The sequence below is a fragment of the Lutra lutra genome, chromosome 15 (assembly GCF_902655055.1).
Source record: "Lutra lutra chromosome 15, mLutLut1.2, whole genome shotgun sequence".
NCBI lineage: Eukaryota > Metazoa > Chordata > Mammalia > Carnivora > Mustelidae > Lutra > Lutra lutra.
Genome location: NC_062292.1, coordinates 55,586,682 through 55,607,051, shown reverse-complemented (window position 1 = coordinate 55,607,051; position 20,370 = coordinate 55,586,682). Strand labels below are relative to the sequence as shown.

General features: G+C 37.0%; 1 protein-coding gene across 1 annotated transcript in view; it reads left to right on the top strand.

Annotated features, from left to right (window-relative positions):
* The window catches only part of GPATCH2 (G-patch domain containing 2), a 170,289-nt gene that overhangs the window by 144,091 nt on the left and 5,828 nt on the right, over positions 1 to 20,370 (top strand). Inside the window, exon 9 of the mRNA XM_047704500.1 lies at positions 11,217 to 11,305. Coding sequence (XP_047560456.1) covers positions 11,217 to 11,305 — 89 coding nt within the window. The remainder of the gene's footprint in view (positions 1 to 11,216; positions 11,306 to 20,370) is intronic.

Here is a 20,370-nt window from a genome sequence, read left to right as displayed (position 1 = left end):
ATAGGAACTGAATTCGTTTTGTGATTTTCTATTCCCATAAGTAAGCATGCATTTATTACAGAAATCGGAACCTCAATAAAGATATTGATTATCATAAAAACAAGTTACTATCAAAACTCTGGCATGCCTTGTTAAATTTTATTCAATAATGATTTAATAAGTGCCTGTTGTTGGCAAGGCTTATAAGTGCTGAGGGAAATCTACTTAAAAGAAATAAATCAGGGCGCCTGGGTGGCTCAGTGGGTTAAGCCGCTGCCTTCGGCTCAGGTCATGATCGCAGGGTCCTGGGATCAAGCCCTGCATCGGGCTCTCTGCTCGGCAGGGAACCTGCTTCCTCCTCTCTCTCTACCTGCCTCTCTGCCTGCTTGTGATCTCTCTCTGTCAAATAAATTTAAAAAAAAAAAAAAGAAAGAAAGAAATCAGATGTGGGCCCCACTGCGTTCAAGGAATCTACAGTCTATATAGAGTATTGGTTCATGTAGATATATAGCTGTAGCTTAAAGTAAAAATCATTGTTTTCTCCAAGGAGTGAGAGATTATTCTGACGACGACAGTCAGATAAGGCTGCCTAAAGGGGGTGGCATTTCAGCTGAGTCATAGATTTAATTGAATTCCACCAATAAACAATAATTTAACCTAAATTCAAGTAAGTTTGCATCTAATGGCAATGCTGTCTGACATATTCCAGAGTAGAAATAACTCCCTACATCTTTCAGAACTTTAAGACATTCCGGCCTATTATTAAAATATCCAGTGTTTATTACCTCCACAGTGCAGAGGTGAAAGTGGCAGCCACATCTGCCTTTGTGTTTCAGTGGTTGTACTCTACAGATGTTCATTACGGCAGGTAGAATTAGGACATTAGTCTCAGTCCCCTTTCAACAAGTCATCATGGGACACTTCACAGAATACCAAAACTGAGCTCAGTCTTGAGCCTGTATCTGCCAACTCAGCCGTGCAAGGAAATTGTAAACTGTTGAATGAACAGAGCCTCTCAACTTCAAAAGCTACCTTGGAAGTGGATCTCCATGGAACTCCATCTCTGCACCAGGCCAATAACTTCCTGACCGTAGCTACAAAACTATCCAAAGCTACTTCTACAAAGAATTAGGGACAGACTTTTTCCCCACCGAATTCAACTATTGATTTAGTTAATAAACTGATTAATTCAGTCCAACAGGCATTTCATTCCTTTTTTCTAGAGAATTTAAAATAATGGCAAATGGACAGATTCATTGAACTTCTTAAAATTTGATGTGTGCAGGGAGGTGAGGTGACTTCTCCCCCCGTGTCTCCATATGTTCTCACTCCCGTCTTGTTGAGTTGCTCATAGAGCCCCAAAGATGGCATGTGGTACACGCACTTCAAGGTAGTTGTTCCTCTCTAGATGTCTTCTCTCACCAAGGGGCCTGGAATGCCTTGCACCCTGGTTTGGAATTCTCTTTGAATATTGAGTTGAAATCATTTTCCCACATGATCGGTAGACTTTAACCCCTTGAAAATGAAAGCCATATCTTTTTTATTTCCCAATCCTGTTTTATGGCATAGGGCATGGCATGCATTACATTTTCAGTAGACATTTATTAAATGGAGTATAATAAACTAAGTTGAATGAGGCAGTATGGTATAGGGGAAAAAATTATTCTTTAAAGGCATGCATTCCTTGGCTCAAATAGAATAACTTCATTTCTGTTTATGTGATCTTTGACAAGTAACAGTTTCTCTGGACCTTAGGTTCCTCAGACCTATCGTATGTGAAATACTTAGCATAATACCCCATATGTAGTTGACACTGAATATGTTTGGATGTTCCTGGTAATTCAGTAATAAATTCTAAGATTTAAGAAACTAACATGTATTCAAACTAATAAAAAAATAATAACATATTTTCTGCCCTGCCCCTTTAATTCCACCATTCTCTGATGCTGGTGAAAGAAAGAAACTCAGCACATCCATTCCAAAATATTCCCTAAGAACTGCACTTATTAAAGCTTGGCTTAGAGTCAGAAAGAGTGAATAGGAGATTATAGTAGGAAGTTAGTTCAACAAACATACAAGTATTATATACTACACTGGAGAAAGTGGATACGAAAATGAGTAATGTATGGACTTCCTCAAAAAAGTTAGGAATATTATTAAGAAAACTCCATAGCTTTATTAATGGACATTATAAATGCCAACCATACCATGTTAAGAAATACTATATGGTGTCCTAATCAGAGAGAATCTGGTGTTATATCTGAATCTGTGTCTGAATTGATAGTTCTTCTTTGTAAGATGCAAGATGTCATCGGGATCGACATCCCAATTTTTTAAATGTAGACACATATCCTCTTGCATTTAATGGAGATATTCAAAATAATTGTGTTTCTTTTGCATAATTTTTAATCTCTCCTAAGACTTAACACTAGCTTTGTTATATCATTTTTTCAAGGAAATTGGAATAAATTTATTGTTGAAACTCTATACTACATATCATTGATAAACAGATTCCAGAAATACATAGTTATGGCTAGGAATTGAAGAAATTAAATCAATATCCGTTTACTAAGTGCCTACTATTTCCTAGGTACTATGGTGTGAAGAATAAAAGAATACTCCAAGATGCCTCAAATATCTTAGATTCTGCTTGGAGAGACAGTATCCAAATTTGAACTCAGGCGAAATGAATTTTCCTGTTTCCCCAAAGAGGTGGTCTGCTACCATAACCTTATGGACTTATTACACTGTATAGTAATTTCTCTTTCTTGTGTTTCCAGCATTAGGCTATGAGCCCCTTGATGGTAGGAGCCATATTTATGTTTTCTTAGCATCTAGTAGAATACCTGATCAAGTTTTGTTAATTGCTAAATGAATGTTTTTGAGTAAATTTAAGAAACACTTCAAGGAAGAAGTGTTATCACAAAAAATGCATGCTTAATTGCCAAATGAAATGTTGAGGTGACAGTTTTTACAATAGTTTAATTTGTTTTAGTTCAGTAAATATTTATTGTGCCTCTACTATATGACAGAAGCAAAGTTAGATTCTGTGAAATTGCACATGGTTCTTGGCCTTAAGTTGTTCCAGTGTTTTTAGCTGACAGTCCCCTCTAATCTGAAAACAAGTTGGGCCAGACGATATGATATATGTAACAACAGACAGAAACACAGATTGCTATGAAATGTAGAGGAAAAGTTCTTAGAAGGAGAGGGAGGTTAGGAAAGTTTAAAAACAAGGAAGAACATTTAGATTTGAGGACTCTGGGAGAACTGTGAAGGGTGAAAGATTAGGTTCTCAAGGATGGTGGAAATTAGGAAACATAAAGAAGAAGTTTTCTCAAGTGGGTAGAATAGGTTGCTCCAGTGTTAGGTCATGTACATGGCCTTGGTGACCAGCAGTTCCTTAAAAATATCCGTAGGGCTTGGACAGATATGGGAAGCATGGAAGCCAAGATGTAACAGTGGTTCTCCCAAAGAGATTTTTTGAAACCTTATGAATAATTTGCTCTATGAAAGGTTTAACTCTCTTCTAGATGTGAGAATGTTCTCACCTAGATATGCTCAGAATGTTCTAGTGATTATCTCAGGATATCTACCTAAATGGAGTGAGACAGTCACCACCACCTTTTAGGTACCCTTTGTCTAGAATAATAAGGAGGTACAAAAAGAAGCAGCTTTTATAAGAGCTGTTTAGGTATATGGAAGTTGGGTTTAATAATTCACACAAAAGGAATGGTAACAGAATATCAGACCCTCAGGGCCTTAGATAAAGCATGAAACACACCACTTGGAGGAAGTAAGACTTCTTTGACATAGGAAGTACCAAGTGGTGGCCAAGACAAAATTTGAGACAGTGGGCTTCAGAGTTCAGAGCAAGACTCTCCTGGGTTTTTATTGAGTTGTTTTGTTTTGTTTTTTTAATGAAAAATGAGGACTTACTCTTACAGGCTATGACACATTTATAAACGCAGACAGAATCAAACACTCAAGAAAAATTAACTTTTTTATTAACTACCCAAAAAATACCTACTTGTTATTTAGAAATGATCCTAATTATATCCTTATTTTAGCACATTGATAGTGTTTAGATATAATGAGTTCATAATGTCTTTATTTGGTATCTGTTTAGTGACACTACGCTAGACCTTCTTTTGGTTATATTACACCTCAGAATACTCCTATCAGTTCCCCGGATCCCGCATCAATTACTTAACTTTTCTTTGCCCTGGGCTGCTTCTGTGAAGCATTCCCCAATCTGTGAAGTGGGGACAAAAGCCACAATAATGTAGTAGCCAACAGTTACTGATTGCTTACTCTATACAGGCACTGTGCCAAACGTTTGACACAAACGAATACTAGATAAAATCTTCAGATAAACCTTTGAGGTAAGTACTAGTCTAACCACAGTTCTTGAAGGCAAAGAAATTGAAGCAAAGTTTAAGTAACATGCCAAAGACTGGTAAAATCCTCTTTCAACCTTGACAAATATGGCAACAAGTAGGCTTTTTGAGACAACTAGTTGGGAGAGAAATGGCAATATCGGAGCGAACAGGTTGTGGGACCACATGCAAGTTCCCACCAGCTCCCCCATCACTCCCCCTTCCTCAGGACAGCTGAGCCACTAGAACACTGCTCTGAGGAGCCAGAACGTCCTTGAATGGCTGGGCAGTGCAGGCCGACCCTGAGCTCCCCAGAGGCCTCCTGATGCAGCCTTCCCTACCTCACACTTGCCGCCCACACTGGGGGCTATGGAGGGAAGTGCTTATCAGCACACACTGAGGCACAGAAGAAACTCAAGAGTAACGTTAGCTCTGGCCACGCCACTGGTTACTGGAGCAGGCTAAAGCAGATTGGGAAGAAGTAGGTCTGGACTCGAACTCTGACAGGGCAGAGGGGCACCAAAAGGATAAATTCATCGGCTTTTGAGAACCCCACACTGGCAGGCCAGATCACTGTCGGAGGGATCATATTCAGACCACAGCTAATTGGATGTTAATGGACACAGCGTCAAGATGTCCCAGCCCAGGTGGGCAGTGAGCAGAGAAGGGGGACAGGGGCAGCTGATGCTTGGGCTAGGGTCTGCCAGCAGCATTGGAGACCGCCTCAGTCACCAGGTTGCCCTTCAGGGCCAGACCTTAGCATTTGGGGATATCCAGGAAAGACCTAAATCCAAAAGAACTAAGGTGCTGGGAGGCTTATGACTGGTAGGTAAGTCCAGAATAAAGCAAGGGCTCAGCTCCTGGGACATAAGTACTAAATTCAGTGCACTGTTTTAAACCTTAAATTCTGACTTTCTTAAGTCAGGGTTAGTCCAGGGAGAGGGGAAATGGACTCGAGGCAGAACATGAAGTCAGACGACCAAAGCCACAGAGAGAGAAGGCACCAGAATCAGGTAGGGCATGATCGACAAGACTAGATGCAAAGCGTGCTTCATGCACAAGAAGGGGCTTAGAAAGAAACACCATTAAAAACCAGGACTTCATGCAATGTTCATAGTTAAGAAATACTTAGACTAAATGGTAGTTAATGCTTCATGTGTGTTTTAGTACAACAGAAAAAGAGATACTGCTGTTAACACCTTCGATTTAGTATGTTGAGACATGGGGACATCAAAGGGGAGGAGAGGGTCATTTGGATCTAGAAGAGGAAGTTCCCAACGGAGCTGGGTTTTCCAGCCCGGAGGCTTCTCTCTGCCACCAGATTCCTCCTCCAGTGACACCGCAGACCTGATTCATTTCTGTGCAGCTGATGCCCTGTCCATGCTTATATTTTTCTAACTGACAATGAATGTTCTTGCCAAATGCCAGGGCCCATAGTCACATCTGTTTGTCTTTCCTCTGAAGCTTGTCTGAGGCTGCTTGGGAACGCATTTTATCCAGGGGGCAACTTTAACTAGGCCTAATTCTCTGAAAAGGCTCTGTTTGTAAGTGCATACGATGAAGGGACAAGTCCTTCCTCTTTTCCCTTTAATATTATTGTGTTTGACACTGCCAGCTTCTGTCCCTGTCAGCCCATGTTGAAAGCCAAGTTTTCAGACAAGATGGTTTTCACTAGGATTTTTTTTTTTGTTTTCCCTTTTATTTTTTCCTGTTTTTTGTTGTTGTGTTTTTCTCCAGATAAAATGCCCAGTTTCCTATCACCACACCATTTAAAAGGATGAGGGGATAAACCATGTGAAGTGTGTTTCAAAAGCAAAACAAAATGAAGACTTCTTTCTGAGTTCTGCTTTCCTAATATTTAATAGGAAAATCTTCAGAATCAGTATATGGGAAACTACGTTTCACATCATAACTAAGTGACAATACTTACTAATCCAAAACAAAAACAGCATTATTTCTTGATCTTTTCCACTTAAAGATATATTTATTTACATTTAATAGTAAAGGTGTAAGTAATTATAAAGTTATTAGGCTTTGATTTGTCTCCGCTCTTCTCCACTGCAGGCAAATACTGTTAACAGAAAAAAACACACTGGTATAGTTGATTGGTAATTTCCTTGCAGTGCCTTACCAAAAAATCTTAACATTATTTTTTAATAACTTTGGGTCTATTCATAAGACAGTGCAGTATCCTTCTTCAAAACACACACACACACACAAGACAGTGCATTATCCTTCTTCAAAACACACACACACACACACACGTGCACGCGCGTGCACCCACACAAAGCCAACTATCACCTTGAATAGTAATTCAAGTATTCTGCTTTGCAAAAACAAATGACTCATTTAGACTGAAGTAACAAGGCTTCCTTTGAGACACTCATTGATTTTAAATTAAAAAATAACTGCTACGTTTTACATTAGGAGTGACAACAAATAACAGAGTAGACCTTACTCAGTAGCAACTTCATTGCACCTGCCTGAAGGAAAAGGGGGATGGACAAGCCTGAATGGGGTAATCTTACTGATCAATAATCCAGATCTCAGAATGCGCTGTAGCAGATAGTCAATTCCTGATAGAATTACTGAAATGCAGCTGGCTGTTTTTCTTATGGCTCAGGTCTTTGGGTTCAATGTACTGACTTTATTAACTTGAACTTTATTCTCCTTGAATGTTTGTCTGTCTCTTTTCCTTTATGCGGCTCTGCTGGGAGTGGAGGAGGGGAGTTGAGTGAAGATGTTATATTCCATTTATTCTGTAAAGATGCCTGAAAGGGAATTTTTGGTCCAGCAGATGAGAAAAGAGGTTTAAAAGAGGGATTGTTCCTGAGATTTGTTTTTCACCGTGTTTGTAAACAGGCCTTCCTAATAAGTCTTAATATTATTCAAAAAAAAAAAAAGTCTTAAAGGCAATATTGACTTTGGAGAATTATTTTTCAAGCAATGAGAAGACTCTGATTACATGCCATTAGTACCAGAACAATGGAAGTGGAAGCCAGCAATGTTAATAGTCACAGTGGGTACTTAACAATGTGTCAAACCCTCACATATTTCTTCAAATTATTTCCAAAAATGTATTTCTTAAGAAGGACCCTCCTGACTAATTTTTTTTTTTTAACCTTAGTTTGAGCTTTAAATGTGTCTGAAAGTAATAAAACCTGGCATTGGGTTTTTTTGGGTTTTTGTTTTGTTTTTTCTTTTTTTTTTTTTTTAATAATCCAGAATCAGGACTTTTCATGGGCTGCCTGCCCACTCAGATAGACCAACACAAAGAAGTTCCATGATACGGCAGCATCGTGTTATTCTCAACCATGACAGAGAGGAGTGACGGGAAGTAGTATGTGTCTGGATTTTGCAAACCTAGTTGCCCTGCATCTCATCAGTTTCAACCCTGGCAAACCGTACTCTCTACCGGCGTCCCAGGATTCTAACCTGCCCAACCATCTCTCCTGCCTAATGATCTTTAATGACTCCATGTCAGCTATGAAATCCAGACACCTTCGTGGCCATATGTGACATATATGGCCCGTAATCCAGCCCCAGCATTCTTCTTCCTTCAAATTATATAGTCCCTTCTCGAAAGATTGTTCCCCAGACATCTCAGACCAGAACAAACTCTTTATTGTTTAAAATACTTTCAGCAAAGGGATGCCTGGCTAGCTCAGTCAGTAGTAGAGCATGAGACTCTTGATCTTGGGGTTGTAAGTTCAAGCCCCATGTTGTGTATAGAGATTACTTAAAGATAAAAAAAATAAAATAAAATAGGGGCGCCTGGGTGGCTCAGTGGGTTAAGCCGCTGCCTTCGGCTCAGGTCATGATCTCAGAGTCCTGGGATCGAGCCCCGCATCGGGCTCTCTGCTCAGCAGGGAGCCTGCTTCCTCCGCTCTCTCTGCCTGCTTGTGATCTCTCTGTCAAATAAATAAATAAAATCTTTAAAAAATAAAATAAAATAAAATAAATACTTTGAGCAACAGGTAGAGAAGACCTAACCAACAATGGCTTAAACTAAGGATATTTATTATATTTCAACAAGAGAATCAGAAGTAGATGGTCCATGGGTTGGTGTTTACAGTTCAATAACAAAAGGGCCATGCCTTAGAATTCAGATTCCCACTTTATTTCCATTTCCAGAATGTTCCCTTCCCCTCCTCCTCAGCTATTGCTGATATCTGAGCCTGTCTGGTATACCCTCTACAGAGTCAATGTTGCTGCAGTCTTTTGCTAGGAGAGGTTTCCAGAGGGATCACAGATGTCAAAGGATAATATTGTACAAAAAGGTAAAATCATGACTCCGTCACAGGTATAAAATGAGTAGGTGTTTGAGATACTGTTTAACTCATGAGTTAATGAGGGAACCAAGCAGATCTTTTAAGGAGTTCAAAGAAGGAGTCAAAGAAACTGATTTATAAGGAGTAAGGAGTGTAGATGTGAATGGGCAGATGAATGCAGAATTGACTTCTCCACAGGAGGGAAGATTGTCCTTCCTCGGGACAATTCATTTGTATTTCTATAGACAGGAATTATTTCCCATTACTCTCAGGCATCCATAACTTCGAGTTGTTGTAAACTACCTTCCATAGAATCAGAGTCTGATAACAAGAAGAATATGCTCTAAAAGTGTAGTTTTCCACTAAGGCACAAATATTTCCCTACAGAAGAAAAAAGGTATATTCAGCACAACATGTTTCAAATTGTTATAAGGCCTCAATGATATAATCTCTAGTGATAGCCAATAAAATTGGTGTTGCCCACCACTGCCACCACTGTCCCTGAGTATTCATGCATTCATGACTTAATCTCCCCACTGAGACTGTAAATTCCTCCAATAATAGGAAGTGAACATTCCATGTCCTTTGTATCTTCCATCTCTTCTTTCCTACTCTCTTCACTGTCACCGCCTCTGTGGGATCTGATGCTAAGTCAGAATAGATACTAATAAATGCTTGCTGAATAAGTGAATTCTTTGATTTTGTATAAAAATGATGTGTCTTCTTTGATATTACTGTAGTTTTTTAAAATAATCTAGTAGTTTTAAAAAAGTAAATGGGATCATAACCTTTCTTTCTTTCTTTCTTTCTTTCTTTCTTTCTTTCTTTCATTTTGGCATTGGAGCCAGGACCACACCTCAAAACCCAGACAGTTTTGCATGTCTAAAAAGATTTTGGGGTGTGTGTGTGTGTGTATTTCTGCAAAGCTAGTCACTACCTGAATGAACTAATTTTTTAAAATATTTTAATAAGTGTATATATTTATTCTCTAACAGAAACAGTATGCACTCAATACAAAAGGAAGAGAAAACTAGACAAATTGTCTGTTGCTATTACCTATATTGATAGATTTTCACAGTGTTTTTATTTGATTGTGGATCAGCCAGATCATTATTGTACTGTACTTTGTGCCTTATAGGTAGAAACTATAAGTAAATTTTACTTCCCAGTAAAATCAGTGCCCACTTTTTCATTATATTTAAACACCTGAGAATATGTGTATAAATATATATCTTGGTTTTTACCTGAATCAGTTTTTTCCTTTTAAATTTTTCTCTAATAATCTGGGTGCATAGGGGAGAAAATAATTTTTCTCTGTCTTTCAAGATTCTTCTAGCTGGATTAAGAATCAAACTGACAGATGAACAGGAGGAAATCAAATTAAATTCTGTACATACAGGGAACCCACACAAACATGAGATTCTAAAGACAATGAGGCAAAAGGAGGTATATATGTCATCCTGAAGGAGAAGGGAAATAGGAGTCTGGAACTTAAAGGGAAGGAATACAGTTCATGAGAAGATGAAAAGGAACAAATGTTTGGCAAACAAAGTTTGTTGGTCTTTTCAGAAATAACTGGATATAGAGAAGACTAATCCAACAAGCCTTGCTAGGTTAAATATGAAACGTCAGGATACTACCAGATATCTCTGTGAATTACTAAAGGGACATGTGCTATAATAAACATGCATCATTTATTTCTGCTTCGTGATCCCCAGATACTATCCCAACCCCACATCAGGGATTATGATCCAGGAAATGAACAGAGTCTTTTTATAGCTTGAAACATTTGAAGACTTTTAAATCCTTTCCATCTTTGTATTTTTTTTTTTTATTTCCAATTGGGCCATTTCTAATTTTTCCAAAACTTTTTAATTTAGGAGTCCAAGATTAGGCAAAATAATCCAATTCTAACTAACTTCAAGAATAGCAGAAAGTCTGCTTCTCAGTTCTTATATATCGTGTCTTTATAAATATAATCCAGTATCATGTTGGCATATTTAGGGGAAGAAGACCAGCATTAACACGTTCAAAATTATGCTTCCTCACCTAGCTAATAAACAATTAACTAAAGAATTCTAATCATACGAATTACGAGAGAGAACATCACTATTTCCTTCTGTCTGCTTAAAATGTTTTAAGAAAATTCACTGCCACATAATATCCTAAAAGAAATTGATCATACTTTTCCTGTAATAAATGTTGCTCTGACAGTAAAGCATTAGTAACCAATTGATAACCTAGCAACAATATTGTGATCTCTTTAGATAATTAATCTTAGCTATTTTCCTGTCAGAAGCAACAGTGCTTGATTTTATGTTGAGCTAGAAAGATTGCCAGTTTTGAAAATTAAAAAGCATTCCTTTTATATTATTCATTCCAGTAACAATTTATGATGGCGCATTTAGCTGCTGAACGCTTGTCAACAAACGTAATTATGTTTCGATATAAACAAGATTGGTGGTTTTACTATGCTGCTCCATCTTTGTTGAGAATGTTTTGATTTAGGTTCAGATTATACAAGCTGTGTATTTATGTGTCATTTTTTCCTCCTTTGTTAATAGTTTTTTCTGATAATTACTTGTAGGCAAACAAGCATGCATTTAGGATCCTTATGCACAGGAGATATCAAACGGAGAAGAAAAGCTGCACCTTTGCCTGGACCTACTACAGCAGGTAAAGCAAAAAGGGGTTGGGCCAGAACACAAATATAAAGTTCATAAATCATCGACAGGAAAATACAGATAATTCTAAATCACTCACACTGAAGAAGAGGCACAGTTTACAAGCAACTATTAAATCATTTGCATTTGGTGTCAGGATATATTGCACGTTCCTTGTTTAGATTTTTCAGGCAGCCAATCAATAAAATATTTGCTATACACCTACCCGAATGCAAGACTCTATGTGAGGTATTAAAAGGATACAAAAACTTCAAAAGCTGTTTCTTTGGCCTTCGGAAACTTATAGACTGGTTGGGACAACAAAGCATAAGTAGATGAAAAGGCAAATAACTCCAGAAGAAATTAATAGTAAGAAATTCGAAAGTATAAGGAGCAACCTCAAAACACAAAGCCCCATGTTATGGAAGATGGAAAGGTAACCATGAATGCATCAGTCTGGTTTCTAGTCCCAGCTCTGCAACAGTCCTAGATTCGTCTTTCCATATTTAAACATGGGTGTCTGGCTGGCTCTGTCAGTAGAGCAGGCAACTCTTGATCTCAGGGAGGTGAGTTCAAGCCCCATATTGGGCATGGAGCCTACTTAAAAAACAAAAGAAAACAAACAAACAAACAAAAACTGCATTAGAATAAACAGTCTCTCATTATTTCATTATTTCCACCTCAAAAATCACATCCTTCTAATAATATTCCATTCTAATGAGTGTGGAATAGGGGAAACCACAAGTGCTGAGCAGAGAGAAGTCACTAGACCAGAGGGGTCAGGAAGCCTTAGTAAGAAGGGCAAAGGCCCAAGCTTAGTAGTGAAGGACATGAATAACAGTATGTTTAACAAAATCTCATGCAAGAGCAATGATAAGGAAGGCAGAGATAAAAACCAGTGAAAGGAGGAAGCCAACTGGGCATTAAAATGTAGAAACTCACCTAAGAATAAGGATTTGTTATGCAGCAAACTGACTCTAAGAAATGTTTTCAGTGTAGATACTTGGTCAGTTACAAAGAATAATAGCCTTGGCCTATTGCCTGGGATCCTTAACCATTCGCATTTATAAACTTGAACTTCATTTGGGAAGCACTTTATAGGAAAAGTTATTTTTTCCATGATGATTTATAGAATATGAAAATAATATCCATGTCAACCAGGAGAATAAACGATGAGAAGGAGGGAAGAAATCTTGACATGGTGATTACAAAGAAATAAAAGATGTAAAGCTTTAATTCTCTATTTAGGAGATCTGTCCTATAGTTCAGTACTAAAAAATTGAATGACTTAAAATTGGAGCAGTTGTTCCATCTAAATATAAAATTAGAAATTATGCATGTGATTATGAGTAAATATAATATTGATCATCATCTTGTAGCTATATGGAATTTTCAGAATTTGGAAGTAAGAAACACCTGTATGTGGAATGTGTATTTATGTAGAATAATATTTACTACTTACTGGGTGCCTACTATGTAACAAAGTTTGTTATTTCATTTTATCTTTGTAACAGCTTTATGAGCTAGGTGGTATTAACGTCACTTTACACCGTAAAATTAAGATTCAGAGAAGTGATAGATTTTTCTTCGTTCCCTAAGAAGATAGTAATTATTGAATGGCAAAGGAAGGTTTCAAGCCTCCATCTCCCTGCATGACTCCTAAATCCCTGTTTTTTCTATGACAACATATGGCCTTTTTGTAAGAATATATTTTAAAGACTGTTCTATTGCATATGTTTATTTGAACCTGCTATTATATCTTAAGTTTCATAGAAGAGTTACCTAAATATTGCTAGGTAGAGATGCAGAACATTCATGAGAATACTTCTAATATATCTTTCCACAGGAACATATAGCCACTTTTAAATCAAATACATGTCATAAGTTCTTCAATTCAAATCTTTCATAAGGCAGGTGTAGGATTCTTTAATATCCCCATTCCAGTTGAATGGTCCCCTGAATTCTCTTATCTTTCAATGATTCAAACATTAGTGGCAGAAATAGTACAAGAACAATCTTAGGGATGGAACTAAAGCACCTTAGTGCCGGCAGTAAGGAAGAGAGAATATCAGGGTCAGGTTCTAACACTCTGAACATATGTGAAGTGAGAAGGAAAATGCTTAATGGTTGAGGAGAGGATAATATAATTATTTCTACAAGGTGATTTTGACGTTACAACTCAGTAGCATCAGAGGAAATCATTTATATGGAGTATGGGTATAAACATTAAACTTTAGCCTAAAACATTCATACGCTTATACCAGCATATTCCAAACGTTGTATTTCAGAACTGTTGTGATTCTCTTAAGAGTCGGCATTTTGGTTATGTTACCAGATTTTTTTTTCTTTTTTGCTTAAAGAATAAAATGCATAGAAATTTAATGCATTTTTGTAATTACTCACATTTCCAATGCATTTCCAATGCATTTTTTAAATCCATGCATAACTGTTCCTCTCAAAGAGGTAGAGAATGAGGTTATTTAAAAGTCCTCAGTTTTAAAAAGAATATCTTCTAATACTAATGAATCAACTCTGAGGTGAAGATTATTATCCAAATTCAAGTAAGAAATGCTTTTGCATAAATACACTTTGATAATGAGGTTATGAATCCTTGATCATCTTGTCTCTGAAAATTATAATTTTCCAATTCTGGAGTATATTCAGCCTTATAATAGTCAATTATATTTAAGCTTCCAGAGTTGAGTTAGCATGTAGAAGTATTTCAAAGTGAATATTCTCCCCATTATAGGCCCTCGCAGACCTCCCAAAAAACACATTGAATTGAGATATGTTTTCACACATCCTTTTGCCTTTAGTCAGCATTCCGTCTAACTAGGGAAAATGCAGGTAAGATAACTATGTCTCATTTGAAATAGGGGATAAGAGTTAAAAGGCAAACAGCTCAAATATTACGTATTGATCCCTCTGATTTATATGTGAAAAGTTACACAGTTAAACAGCAGGTTTAGAAAACATTTACCAAAACACTGTCAGAAAACTGTAATTTGACACTCTTAACTTTATAATCCTGAACAGAGTTTATACAACAATTTAAGACTCTAAGAATAAACAGTTACATATTGTATACATAATAAATACTTTTTAAAAGTCACCTATGAAATTAGTAACCCAAAATCTGATCTTTACCTGCTAGTGTGTTGAGAATTTTACTCACCCTGTGTTAGCAGTAGCACTGGGGCATAATGTCATTTGCTTTGTAAGGCTCTAGAGTAGCCAGCAGTGTTATCGGTTGAACATTTATTAATTGTGACAGGAACACCGAATTTATTTCAGTGCTTTAGCTTATTTACTGCTCTTTCACCTTTGTATTTTGTATTGACAAAAGAAAATGAATATTGATAAGGTTAGTTATTGATTTTTAAATGTATGGCTTCTTCTCTGCCTCATTCAAAGTCACAAACCAAAAGACAGTAGGTGTCTCAGTAGCAAAGGATGTAGATTGACTATTATAAAATTGAGAACTGTTGAAGCAGGAAGGTTTGCCAGCAGAATGCATTTTATAGTTTGAAAAATATCATCTGTAAAGGTGAAGAAAAGCAGCGAACAAAATAGGAAGGATATTATTAACACATTCTTAAAAGCCAGTCAGCAGTGTTGGTTATGGTCTGTGTTTTTGGTCGAAGTCTTAGTTATTAAGGATCTGATAGTGAAAAGATGTGAGTATGCTTTTTGAAATATGGAGGCTACCTCAGTATTAAATGTGTTGTTATCCACAATTAGTATTTGCTGTTACGATTTTGCTTTCTGTTGAACTGATACCCTAGGGAAAATAGTCATCATAGGGAGTCCACCTTTTTCCTATGCATTTATTTATATTATGTGAAGAGATGCCTAGCAAAGTTCAATTTCTTGGTATAGATATTGGTTCAGGCTGCACTGTCACAGATATGCAAGATTTTGGCAAGAGGTTGCTTTACAGCTTTTCTGTGACTTTTGGACTTCTTTCTCAGCATCCTACTGATATTTCAATAATAAAATAATCTCCATGAATACTTAAGGCAATAAAGGCAACTTGTAAATCATAATAATGGATGAAGATTTTTTTTAAAGTGTGCTTTTAATTAAAAGTCATACTAATCATAATCAGGAAATGGTCAGTATAGCCAATTGCCCTTCCAAGGTGCTATATCTCTTCAGTTGTCCAAAATTTATTTATCAATAATTATGTTTTTATTTTCTTTTACCACTGGATCTATATGACCATTCTATATATATATTTTTTAAAGATTTTATTTATTTATTTGACAGAGAGAGATCACAAGTAGACGGAGAGGCAGGCAGAGAGAGAGAGAGAGAGAGAGGGAAGCAGGCTCCTGCTGAGCAGAGAGCCCGATGCGGGACTCGATCCCAGGACCCTGAGATCATGACTTGAGCCGAAGGCAGCGGCTTAACCCACTGAGCCACCCAGGCGCCCCTATATGACCATTCTAGATTATCTTATCTCTCCCAGGATTTTAAAATGGGCACTTTGGGGAGAGATGGTTGGTATTAATTTTGAAACCAAACTACACTTGAACCTATAAGCAAAAGCCTAAGAAACATATCACCTTCATCCTCTTGATATATGCACCACCAAACTGCCTTTCGGTTTGGTGTTTTAGGAGAGTTTCAGACAGCTCTCCATTACCATTTGGTACAAAGAACACTTAAGGAGAGAGTAAACATCCACATTAGATTGAAAATAATCATGTTCCTGACAATATAAAAGCCTAAATAATGAGAAAGTATACAAACTACAGAACAGCTGGCCATGCTGAACAAAATATGAAGTCATCTCTTTAAATGCATAGATGAGACTGAAGGAAGGAAATTGTTCAAAACCAAGAATGGTCCTTAGCAGCCCCCATGCCCATGCCCAGTTTTGCCAATCTAGGAAATCCTGAGGTAGTTTGGTTAGTGCCCCTGTAGGAAGGGAGCTAAGCTGAGGAGGTGGGTATAAGGATCCTATCAAGCCAGAACCTCTGGAAAGCTTTATCCTTAGAAGAGGGCAGACTAGAAACAAAACTTACCCACAGGCACAGGAAAATCAAGAATCTCATTTATACCCAAGCTCCAAGTAGAAGAATCTGAAGATATGTAACCAAGAGCCTACCTCATATGAGTTTCTGGTTTAAAATTACACCAAGCCAAAAAATGAACATAAAAACTGGTCTTTGAAACAAATGCAGAGCCACTTTAGTGGTACATGGCTTAAACCCCAATGACTCTCTTCATTTCACAAATGAAAACCTAGTGAAGGTGATATCATAAACCAAAACTTTAAAAAAAAAGTTATAAACAAATAAAAACAAAAGGAAGTAACTGTAAAAAAAAAATAAGATAGGTATGGTAAAGAACCAAGGGGAAATTTGAGATTCTTACTTATTATGAAAAAATCTTGAAAATTATAAATTCATTGGATGGGTTAAACAACAGGCTCAATATAGCCAGCCAAAATAAAATAAAATAAAAAATTAAAAAACAGTGAATTTTAGGAGCAATCTGAAGAGATTACCTAAAAAGAAGCACTGAGATAAAAATATGGGAGATAGTGGGGCGCCTGGGTGGCTCAGTGGGTTAAGCCGCTGCCTTCGGCTCAGGTCATGATCTCAGAGTCCTGGGATCGAGCCCCACATCGGGCTCTCTGCTCAGCAGGGAGCCTGCTTCCTTCTCTCTCTCTGCCTGCCTCTCTGCCTGCTTGTGATCTCTCTCTGTCAAATAAATAAATAAATAATCTTTAAAAAAAAAAATATGGGAGATAGAATGGCTGGAGGACTTGGAGGAGGATGAAGTTCAACTTACATCTAATAGAATTTCCAAATGGAGTAGAAAGAATAGGGAGGTCCATTATTCATGGAGCATATTGACTGAATTCATTGAAAATGATAGAATTCTTGCAACTGAAGAAAAATGTGAATATTCATATTCAAAAAGTACAAGTCTTTATCAGAAAATAGTAAATATAAATGTAGTCATACCTAGACGCATTGTAAAAAAAAAAAAAAAAAGAAAAGAAAAGAAAGAAAAACTTAAGAACACCAAAGAGAAAGAAAAGAAATTAGCAGCCAGGGAGAAAAGATGTAACCTACATAGGAATGATATTACACTGGCAGCAGACTTAAAAGCATCAGTATAGTCCAGAAGATAAGAGATAACATTTCAAAGTGCAGAGATAAAATAACCATCAACATCGTGTTTTATATCCAGTTAAACTATTCCCAAGAGTGAGGATGAAATAAAGACAATTTCAGGTAAAGACCAATTATTACTAAGCTTAATACTTCATGTAGAAGAATGGAATTCATAAAAAGAATCAAAATCAAGAAGAAATTGTGAGCAAAGAGATTGTTAAACATGTTCATAAAACTAAAATATTGAATATATAAAAGTTAATAATGATGGTGACAATGACCATGAAGATGATTAATTTGGATGTATTAAGAGTAAGATGGAGGGGTGCCTGTGTGGCTTAGTCTGTTAAGCATCTTTTTGGCCCAGGTCATGATCTCAGGATCCTGGGATTGAGCCCTGTGTCGGGCTCCCTTCTCAGCATGGAGCCTGTTCTTCCCTCTCCCTCTGCCCCTCCCTCCTCCCACCCCCTGCTTGTGCTCTCCCTCTCTCAAATAAATAAAAATCCTTTTTTTTTTTTTTAAAGTAAGATAGAAGTAAAATTCTGGACAACAATATGGAAATGGGAAGAAATAATAAGTCAGGTATGCATGTTGATATTTAAAGGTAATCACTAAACCAATAAAAATATTTAATTTTCAAGCTGATAGAAGCAAGCAAGAGACACCAGAAAGGAAGAAACAAAAATATAGAGAATATATATATTCTCTCTATATATAGAGGAATATCTTGTATTCCTCTACAAAAAGGTAGAGGAATACAAGATAAATAACATTAAATACTACAAGAAAAATAGATCCAGATACACCAATGATCACAATAAATGTAAGTGGAATAAATGCATTGGTTACATTCAGAGATTATTATAATAGATTTTTTTAAAAACCTGTAAATGTTTACAAGTACATCTAAAACTTCAATTATAATTTAAATACCTGCCAGATATACTGGATTTACAGCAAGCAAATGAATCTTTAGGTATTTCAAGAGAGTTGAAACACTGTCTTCAGACCAACTTGGTATGCTAGTTTAGACTAATAATTTCTCAGGAGTTTGAAATTTGTGAACAGTGAAATCTCAGATATTTGGAAGAATGTAGCAAAAGAAATGACATAACAAAGTACTGGTTATACAATATTTTAAGTCAAATGTTCAGTCAGTGAAAGGGTAACATATGGACTCAAGTGTAAGTCCACATTCTAAGTGGGACACTTTCTCGCTAGTTGACTTTGGGTAGGTGTGTTACTACTTCAGACTTCAGTGTTATCTGTAAAATGGAACTGATAATACCTATCTTTTAGATTGATAAGGAAGACCAAAAGAAATGGTGACTTTGGAACCATTTGTAACCTGAAGAGCTGCAGACGTCATTATATTTTGTTATCCAACTGTGTTAGTGTATGTTTGCTGTATATTGCCTTATGCAAATTAAGAGAAGTTATTACAATTCAGCTATAACCCAGTTAATTTTTTTTAAGTTGTTTGAAGCATCATTGTCACTAAAATTTTTAATTTGCCATTAATTCTCATGGAAAGTGTATAGGTTCTTGGAGTAAACTTAAGCAAAGTTAGAATCTTGCTTACTCCCTGTGTAGTCATGGTCAAATGATATCATGTCTCCAAGGCCGACTATAATTCCTTCCTAGCACAGTTGTTATGAGAAATGGATATAATGACTGTCATACACCTAACAAGTAAACCATATGCTTGGGACGCAGTAGGCAAACCATAAATGGTCCTGATTATATATTATTGCAAATAAACATCTCCTTGTGCCTTCAGAACCAACACAGTTTTAAGAATTTTTTATTTTAGTTTTTTTTTAAATACTCTTCTTTGATTTATAATGATTCCATAAAAAATATATTTCTGTACAACCAAAATATCTATTAATAAAAACACTTCCGGGGTGCTGTGGGTGCCTCACTCAGTTGAACCTGTGCATTCAGCTCAGGTCATGATCCCAGGCTCCTGGGATGGAGCCCTGCATTGGGGCTCCCTGCTCAGCTGGGAGTATGCTTCTCCCTCTCCCCCTGCCTCTCCCCCTACTGGAGCTGTCTCTCACTCTTGCTCACTGTCACTCTCACTCCCTCAAATAAATAAAATCTTTAAAGAAAGAAAGAAAAAAAAAAGAAACTTCTCCAAACATGTCAATATAGATTACGTCTTTCTTTTCTTTTTTTTTTTTTTTTAATTTATTTATTTGACAGAGAGAGATCACAAGCAGGCAGAGAGGCAGGCAGAGAGAGAGGAGGAAGCAGGCTCTCCGCTGAGCAGAGAGCCCGATGCGGGGCTCGATCCCAGGACCCTGAGATCATGACCTGAGCCGAAGGCAGCGGCCCAACCCGCTGAGCCACCCAGGCGCCCCTAGATTACGTCTTTAATTCTTTACAAAGTATTCATCACTTTGGGGGAAAAAAAATTAGTTCTACATTAAATTTTTATTATTTAAAAAGGATGTGCCTTGTATTTTAAGCAGTTAAGGACTTGAATGGATTTGATTTAGCAAAATTCACGTGAGAGATGCCTACAGTATTGCAGATAAAATGCAGAATCGTCTGAATCAGGCTCTTCTATATTAAGAATGAAATCATTAAAACATCTGACAAAGAGTAGTAACACCTACCATTTTCTCACATCTTGTGCTAAATGCTCTTTCCTTTCTTAACAGTAGTCAAAAAAAAAAAAAAAAAAATCCACGTCCTTAAATTAGTTATGGAGAACAGAGGACTACATTATAACTCATGATTTTAATAACCAATAATAATAATAGCCCTGCCCCGCAGCTGGCTAGTAAAGTACTAGGGAGAAGGGGACAGGAAGAAAGAGTGAGCGCATCCTGCAAATGCTCAGATGCGTCCTGAATACAGGGGAGGGACTGAGGCAGGGTGCACTAGCTGTTATGTAGGAAGCAGCGTGTGCCACCTCCCCTTCCATTGGCTGTTTATC